General features: G+C 42.2%; 1 protein-coding gene across 1 annotated transcript in view; it reads left to right on the top strand.

The window, feature by feature from the left end:
• Positions 1–881: 881 nt before the first annotated feature.
• The window catches only part of PDE1A (phosphodiesterase 1A), a 151979-nt gene continuing 143582 nt past the window's right edge, over positions 882–9278 (top strand). Inside the window, exon 1 of the mRNA XM_069983062.1 lies at positions 882–1479. Within this exon, the coding sequence (XP_069839163.1) occupies positions 1427–1479 (53 nt within the window). The 5' untranslated portion in view covers positions 882–1426. The remainder of the gene's footprint in view (positions 1480–9278) is intronic.

The raw sequence follows: 9278 nt of genomic DNA, 5'->3' as shown, positions 1-9278 counted from the left end.
ACCTTCAGAGTAAATAAGATTTTATTTATGGTAAAGAGACTCTGTGATTCTTCATCCCGCACCAACACAGTATACACACACTCCTTGGGACATTTTCCCTTTCTGTGGGTGGCAGTGCCGATAGTCCGGGCGGATCATTACTCCACTCCGGATCACCGTGACTATAACCCAAGGGACCCCGTACCAGCCCCACAGGGGAACAAGGTGTAACCGGCCCTCTAAAATAAAAGCAGGTGTGCCACTATACCTGTGTGCTCAACCAGCACTGGCGTCACGACATAACACCCTGGGGTCCGGCTACATCTCAGCCAACCACCATAGAGCTGGCGTCACACTCCACCACCTAGCAAGTGACCGGCCGTACCACCTCCGTACTACTGCAGGGGTGGCAAGCCACATACAACCATAGTATCTGGCTGTGCCCACAAGTCAATGTTAAAAAAAGAACTGAATTGCTTTGCAACGGACGCTGTTAAACATTGTGTGAACATAGCCTTTCTGTGTTTTCTACCCACTCCTAATTTGGGTTGAAAAAAGACTGAGCAAAAGACTGACGGGAATATTATGTGTGAACATAGCCCATAAGATTATGTGCCTATTTTAGTATCACATTTATATATCACACGCACACACACCATTATATAACATCACAATGACGGGTTATATAAATGTTTTCTAAGCCCCACATCCTGGAATTCCTTACGAAGCAGAGAAAAAGAAAAGCAGTGACACAAAATAAGTCTATAATTTGTATGTTGTTATATCTCGCCATCATCCAGGAGTGAATAAAAGCCAGATTGTAAAGTAATTATAATCTCTTGAAAGGCGGCCAGCCGCACAGACTGCATCTATCCGTCTTCATTAATTTGTGTACAGTCCTTACAACTGAACAAACTTTCTGAGGACGTTTACACGGAAAACTTAAGGACGGCCCCCAAAAACTTTTATTCTGAAAAAAAAAAGTTTGTCTTTCAGCAGTGGTTAAGACGCCTTGGATTGCCCATATGTTTTAAGAGCTATGACGGATATGAGCAGCACTTATTCTCATAGCTGCAGTATGAGAACTTGCTGAGCACTTTTTTTTTTTTTTCTTCTCTAGGCTTGAAATGCTCTTGGCTGAGTTTCACTTTTCCTTGCAGACTTGAGTAGTCTGTGACTGTGGCCCTTCTCCTTTCTCAGTCAACTTTAAACATGTGCTTCAGTAGGGGCTGCTCTCTTGAGTTGTGTGCACACTGTTGTGGCCTCAATGGATTGTTTTTGCACAGCAGTTAAAGAGAGAAAACTCCGAACGCACAACTTACTTTTTGAAGTGTCTGTAGCACAATAGCTTAAGTGATTATTCTTTTTTTTTTTTTTTTTGCTGGACTGTTCCATCGCATCTTTTTCATTCTTTGGAAAACAATATTAGACGTCTTCTCCGATTTAAATGGGTGACGCCATTACAGTAAAGAAAAAGCATCTTCAGAAGCCTATATTTCGGTGAGTTACTCTTAAGTGGTTATTGATGCTTTTTACATTTTTTTTTTTTACTTTTTTTTGTTGCTTTTGGGTTATGTTTATGCAGTAAAAGTTAATAATATATAGTGGAAGCTAAACAGTTAACAGCAAGATAAAATTTTTACGTTACAGAGAAGAAAAGATCTTGGTGTTTTTTTGTTTTTTTTATCTTTTTGTAAACTTGACTGACTTCTTCCCCTATAAGAGTGTGTCCCAGGGTTTCTTTAATCGCTGCAGCCCTAGGATGCTTTTGTTACTATACCGTGTCGCTGGCATCTGCTATGTCTTTTAGTGAGTTACATTTCCAGAAGTGAATGCAGAATGCTTATACTAAAAGTTTTCAGATGCTCAGCTCCCATCGGAGAATAGCTCAGCTCCAGTCCTGGCTTATATTTATTATAGCTATTATGATGGAGTTCTTTCTTCTCACTAAAGACACAGCTCGCTGGGGGATGTCAATGCTTTATGTGGCACGTTTCTTCTCATTGACTTGCCTGTGGAATTTTTTGGGGTATATATATATATATATATATATATGTCTTGTATGTGTAATGGTAGGCAGTATCTTATTTATATATATATTTAGGTCCAGCTTTGAAGCTGAAGGATGTCTGTGCATCACATCTGGCCATGTTTTGTATCTTACTACTAACATGAGATGATATATACACTGCGATATTGTGGCTGCTGAAGTGCAGCTATTTATATGTACGAGAAGCAGAACGTCTGAGCACTTATACGTGGCAAGATACATTATTACATATGGAGCAAATTTTGTTGCAGATGGATTACTCCTTGACTGTGTATTCATAGCTGTTTGTCGCTGATTTGTTTCCGATATATATATATATATATATATATATATATATATATATCATACAGTGCACTTGTTTGTGCATACTCATGTGCGCTGTCGCTTTAATAACCATGTTTGTTACACACTTGTCAGGGTGATTAGTATATGATGAATGTATACAATAATATGGTTCAAAATCTTTTTGCTGTCTTACTATATTTGCAATTATACAGTATTTAATAGCCAGCTCTGTGCTAATGCTATACTCATTTACAATGATACAACATATTAGTCAGACATGGTTGGCTATTGATCTCCTTAGGGTATTTTAAAGTTCGGGTTTGGCAAATTCATCCAAATCCGAACACTTGGCATTTGACTTCTGGCCTCTGGAGAAGTTGGATGCATCTAAGTACCCCAGTGACTGGGAGTCAAATACCGAGTGTTTGGGTTCGGAGAAGTTTGATGCATCTATGTACTCCTGCGACCAGAAGTCAAATGCCAAGTGTTTGGGTTTGGAGAAGCTGGATGCATCTAAGTACTTCTGCGACTGGGATTCAAATGCCGAGTGTTTGGGTTCAGAGAAGTTGGATGCATCTAACTTCTCCAGTGACTGGGAGTCAAATGCCAAGTGTTTGGGTTTGGAGAAGTTGGATGCATCTAAGTACTTCTGCGACTGGGATTCAAATGCCGAGTGTTTGGGTTCAGAGAAGTTGGATGCATCTAACTACTCCAGTGACTGGGAGTCAAATGCCGAGTGTTTGGGTTCGATGTGGATGTCTCTGCTCAGATCTTCTTGCAATCCCAGACTGGATGATTTTGAGATCAAGGCTCTGTGGGGGCCACATCATCACCTCCAGGACTCCTTTTTCTTTTTTTACATTGAAGATAGTTATTAATGACATTGGCTGGATTTTTGGTATTGTTGTCCTGGTGCGGACATCTCCCTGATGGGAGGAAGCTTACTATGCAGCATTTTACCCAGTACTGTATATACAAGTTCAGTAATACCTCGGTTTTCGAACGCTTTGGAACTCGAACTGCTTGGTATTCGAACGAAAATTTACCCAGAAGTAGTGTTTGGAATTCGAACTTTGCTCGGTTTTCGAACGTTTTTCGAACGTTTTTGCGAGCGTGGATGGTGGGTTGTACCTGGCGAGTTAAGCAGTGGTGAGGCTTCACATACAGTACAGTGCTGTATAAGACTGCTGGTGTGCATATACAGTACAGTAGTAGTACAGGCAGTGCACCACCATCTCCCATACATTACAGTGCTTGGATGGGGGGGACGCTACACAGTAAAGGATGGGTGAGGAGTTGGTGACTACTGTACTATAATTGCTGGTTCTGATGAACATTTCTTATGTTTAATGTCCTGTACAGTATAGTGCTGTTCTGTACTGTACTGTAGGGATTATACTGAGCACTTATTAGTGTAATAAATGAGTATTGTAGGTAATTATTGGTGGCTGCTGGAACCAATTAATCACATTTACATTATTTCCTATGGGAAGACACTGCTTGGTTCTCAAACTGCCTTCCGGAACCAATTAAGTTCGAGAACCGGGGTACCACTGTATATATCAGAATTACCTTAATCTACCATCACTGGGGCCAAGTTGATTTGGTCTCGATAAGTACAACATTCAATGCAAACTTCTTACTATAAAGTAGCCAGTGCCCTTTTTTCTTCTATGCAAAAAAGGGGTCAGTGGAACCTTAGTTGCGAGTCTCAAAACACAGGAATAGCAAGATATCCCTCCAGGGAAGGAAAACCAAATCACCAAATCACCCTAGTACGTAGCCTCTTAAGTCCCACTCGGTTGTTAGTTTTGGAACATAAACAGGGAAACACCAAGGTGGCCTCTTTTGCGTCAAGGGTTTACGAAAGCCAGATATCTATCCACAGACAGCTGTTTCAGGGTATTGCCCCTCATCAGTGTGGAGCAGGATTTTGGCTAACAGGGCCAATGAATAGTAGACCAACAAAACACAGCAATCACTGAGCTGACGGAGATCAGTGAAAAAAATCCAACTGAGGCTCCACAGACCCTTTTTTGTATATTTAAATTTATAGGGGGCGATGTATCAATGGAGACTCTTGAGTGAGTATTTTATTGGATTTTCTTCACTGATCTGCAGACACATATGGCTAAATTATAAAATTCTAGCTAACCACTACCATTTATGTTCTCACCACATATTTTTGGTCATTTTACAGCCATCTTTTTGGACGGCCGTCGGTTTGAGATGAAAACTGCATTATGCAAATTACAGCCATAGTTTGTATAAGACAACTGTCCAAAAAGACAGCCGTAAGATGCCATAAAAAGACATGGCCTTACACTTACACCGAGTCATTAAACAGTATACTGTAACTCCAAGGGCTCCCCCTAAATGTGACTGCAGTCAGACAGAATGTTAATGGTGGAACTGCCAGAAGATTGCAGTGTAGTACAGTTACTTTTTTTTTTGAGAATGTATACTGCTGCACCAACAGAATGGTAGGATTCCATTATTATAAAAGTTAAAGAGCAAAAATAAGATGCATACAGTTCATCATGTTGGACTGTATGCACTTTATTTTTGCTCTTATTTTTGTTCAACATAATGAACTGTATGCCTTTTTTTGCTCTTATTTTTGTTCATCGTGTTGAACTGTATGCCCTTTATTTTTGTTCTTATTTTTGTGTTTAGCAATCGATGGCTGTATAGCTTTTGATGGACATTTTTATGTAATGCATAATGCTGCTGCCAGCTAACCTGGAAGCAGTAGTGGATTATAATAGGGGCGTTTTGGGCGGCAGCCCGGGGCCCTGAGCTCCTGGGGGGCCCATGACCACTCAAAAAGACTTATACTTTCAATGGTGTACTGTCTCCTGGCTACACTTCCGCCATGATTTGCAAAAAATCACAGTTTTTTTTTATGGCAATTTTGCACAAGTCAGGACATCATGACATTATCTATCCTGTACTATGAACGGCAGGCTAGTGCTGCCATAGTTACAGTGGGGAGGGGGGGCCCAGGCTTGGTGAACAGCCCGGGGCCTATGGTAAAGTTAATCCGCTCCTGCCTGGAAGTGATTGTAGTGTCATTTAGTAACAGCGGGTATTTTAGGAATCCTATGTTAGCTTGTTTTCATGCTTAAGAAACATTATGAGAAACCCAATAACATAAGGGCCGAAACGCGCTGCTACTGACATTAGCTACTCATCCCAGTTACTTCTTTAGTCACCTAAATCCTTTGAGGGGGTGTTCTGGTCCATCGGTCCTGGTTGTCAACCTTCTCACTCCCATCTGCTAGATCGTCGCTCGCGTACCGAGCCTATTACACGGCTTTACTATCATGCAGCAAGGGCTTCACTGACATTGTTAGCGATGTCCGTGCAGCCCTTGCCTTTAGTGTAAAATAATAACGTTTCTGCCTGCAGGCTGCAGGCATAAGAAAGGAGGATATTGGGGAGCAGGCAGAAGCATCAGGGAGTGTGGACAGGTCTGTATAAACTTTATTATTTTCTTTACACATTCATCAGCCGAAGTCCGCGCATATTATGCATAGTGGTGTGCACCCAGCAGCCAATGATTTTTAGGCAGGACCAAAAGACATGATCAGCCGATTTGATTTATTACATGGATCGATAATTTGCCAAATTGGCCTGATTCGGCAGATTGTCGGTCCATGTGATAGGGCCCTGACTGTAGTGAATGTATGACCAGTAGAGATGAGCGAACCTGGAGCATGCTCGAGTCCATCCGAACCCGATCGTTCTGCATTTGATTAGCGGTGGCTGCTGAAGTTGGATAAAGCTCTAAGGTTGTATGGAAAACATGGATACAGCTAATGACTATATCCATGTTTTCCACATAGCCTTAGGGCTTTATCCAACCTCAGCAGCCACCGCTAATCATATACCGAACGATCGGGTTCGGATGGACTCCAGCATACTCGATGTTCGATCATCTCTAATTAATAGCTTTGAATAGGTTTACCCTTCTGAAGAGATATTTAGCTGAAGGCAACTTACCTGGACAAAAACACCAGGGGTGCCAAGGGTGTAAAAAAGGTGCTGTGTTTGCAAGCCAGCCCTTGTAATGGGCTCCTTGTCATAGATATTTGTAATATGTTATGATCTCTTAATCAGACAGGTCACAAAAGTTAGATTTTGTCAAGGCAAAATTACCTTGTCCCTTATCCACTGGGAAATTTAACGCTCTTTCCAGCGGCCCGATAGGAATGAATAGAGCTGCGGGTCACTTGCCGTACCCTTCATTCATAACTGTATTCATAACAAAGAAGCTGGGGGCCCGATACAGAAATTAGCAGGGGGTACCAAGGTCAGACCCCCTGCAATCTTTTACTTATCCCCTATCCAGTGAATAGGGAACAAGTTAAATTTTCCTGGACAACCTCTTTAAGTCAATGTCTGCAGGAGGACGATACCTCACTAAACCAGAAAATAGGCTAAATTCTCTGTTCACAATGGAAAAGTGTCTATTGAAAACATTTTTGCAAATTAACAAACCTTTCTCCCAGTGGTGGTACGGGTATCTCCGTACCATTAATGGTAAACAGGACCTCTTTGATCTTTGGATTGTTGTGGTCTTTCTTTGCTGCCGTACCCCACTGACCTGACTTCTATGAAATGTTTAATGTGCCGTAAAAGTCTTGCAAGCATTTAAAGCGGCAGTACAGCCAGTCCTACATTTGTTTTAAACTAAACAGTTCACAGACTTGTAATGGCTTTTCTGGCATGGAGGATATGTGTTTCTCAGAGGCTTAGAAAGTAAGTGCTTCCAAGGTCACCACTAAGGTAATTGTTTATACTGTACGACCATGAAAATCTTAATATATAATCAGAATGCGCAGTGAGAACAAACTACACAGGCACATTATCATCGTACTCTAAACTTCATGCTCCTGATTCATTTCTATTTTGTCTTTGCTGTCATCATTGGTAAATGAACAAGTAAAGCCATTGGCTGCCATTAAGGACTTGTCTGGTTTAGAAATAGAACAGCTGCAATCTCCTTCCGCCTCTCTCTTTCATTGATTTTATTGAGCACCATGTAATGCTACATTTGCCCTGTGGTGGCACTGCAAGGAAATTACACACTTGTAATTCCCCAAAACACCTAATGTCAGTTGAACCCGCCACCCGTGGTGGATTCAGCTGCCAGTCTAGCTTGCATGGGCCCATTTAGAACCACCACTGACAGATGTCGGTTGTGATGAGATCGGCTGTGATGGATGTGGGTGGTGATAGGGGTTGGCTGTGGTGAATGTCGGTGGTCATAGGGGTCGGCTGTGATGGATGTCGGTGGTGATAGGGGTTGGCTGTGATGGATGTCGGTGGTGACAGGAGCCGGCTGTGATGGATGTGGGTGGTGATAGGAGCCGGCTGTGGTGGATGTCGGTGGTCATAGGGTCGGCTGTGATGGATGTCGGCGGGGATAGGGGTCGGCTGTGATAGATGTCAGTGGTGGTAGTAGGGATCGGCTGTGATCGATGTCGGTGGTCATAGGGGTTGGCTGTGGTGGATGTCGATGGTGATAGAGGTCGGCTTTGATGGATGTTGGTGGTGATAGGGGTTGGCTGTGATTTCTCCTTTGTTCAGAGAGAGGTAAGCTGCAGAGAGAACTCTCTCTCTCTGGGACTTACCCCTTCCTTCCACAAAGAGAACACAGGAACACTCGGCTGTGCCAAACGTTCCTGTCTATGGGGAGGACGGGTAGCAGGCGGGAGACTTTACTGACAGCTGAATGATACTTCGCCAGTTAGTTAAAGATAGGATATAGGGACCTTTAGGGTCCCCAAACTTTTGACGGTCGTACCTGCCGCTCATGGCAAATGTTTCTGTGTCTGGGATGGACAGGGGCTGGCCTGGAGAGATTATTTGGCCATCAGCTATTGAAGGTGAGTGGGCAGCTTAAATGGTGGTTTAGACAAAGGTTTCCGGTGCATTGTGTGCTAAGATATATGTTGAAAAAGACTGTAAATGTGTGCCCCATTGTCTTTAATAGAAATATGTGCCACAGTTCACACTCACACACACAATTAAATATTTTGGGCATATTTAAAATATTCTGGGAAAGCAGGATGCCGATTAGCTCCTTTGAACTGAATTAATCCACCTTTAGGACCATGATTAAAAAACATGGTCAAAAAAGTCAAAGACGTGAAAGTAATTTTTACTGTGTATTTTTTCTGAAATAACACGGGGGTTGTCTATGATTGCCTGTGATTTTTTTTAGAATTAAATATAGGAAGAGTTGAAGGCGATGCAGACTTGGAAACAGAGTGCTATCATGTGCATAACAACTTAGCTTATAAAGTTATCCGAAATCGAGCTGTAAGATCAGTAGGCTCTTAGTGGTCAGCAATAATGTGCAGTTCTTCTTTTTGTTTTAACAAGGACGAAAATAGTGCAGAGGGCAATTCTACATTAAAGTAAACAGAAAAAAAGGAAGAATTCTGAATAGTGGGGGAAGAGGGGAAAAGGAGAGGGGGATATATAAAATAGGGGGAAGGACTACACAGTGGACGATATAGACTAAAGAAGGCGTATGTGTTGGGGGTGCCATGTGGGGAGGCGTATTTGATGGAGGTTTACTGAAATCTTGATGAATGAAGGAGGATGATAATTATTAATCCCGTACCAAGATAAGATTTTTTTTAACTTTCTTTACTATTATCTTTGCTATCACCTGCCTTAAAAGCAAGAGAAATACTAGACATTCATTTGTGGGACTACCGAGGAAGGGGAGTGGCAGGCATACCAAGGACAACATTCTTCAGATTTCTTATCAGAATAAAGGGTTCTTCCAGACATTTAACATGGAACGGGATAGGCCATCAATGTCTCATCAAAGAGATGCCAACATCCATAAACCTCACTGATAAGCTGAACGTCCAGTGGCAGTCATTGTGTTATGGTGGTGCTGGGTTACTGCAGGACAGCTTCCATTCACTTAAATGGGAACTGT

This window comes from Dendropsophus ebraccatus, chromosome 9 (assembly GCF_027789765.1).
Source record: "Dendropsophus ebraccatus isolate aDenEbr1 chromosome 9, aDenEbr1.pat, whole genome shotgun sequence".
NCBI classification, from domain to species: Eukaryota; Metazoa; Chordata; class Amphibia; order Anura; family Hylidae; genus Dendropsophus; species Dendropsophus ebraccatus.
The sequence above is the reverse complement of the archived record's forward strand: the minus strand, read 5'-3'. Positions and strand labels throughout refer to the sequence as shown.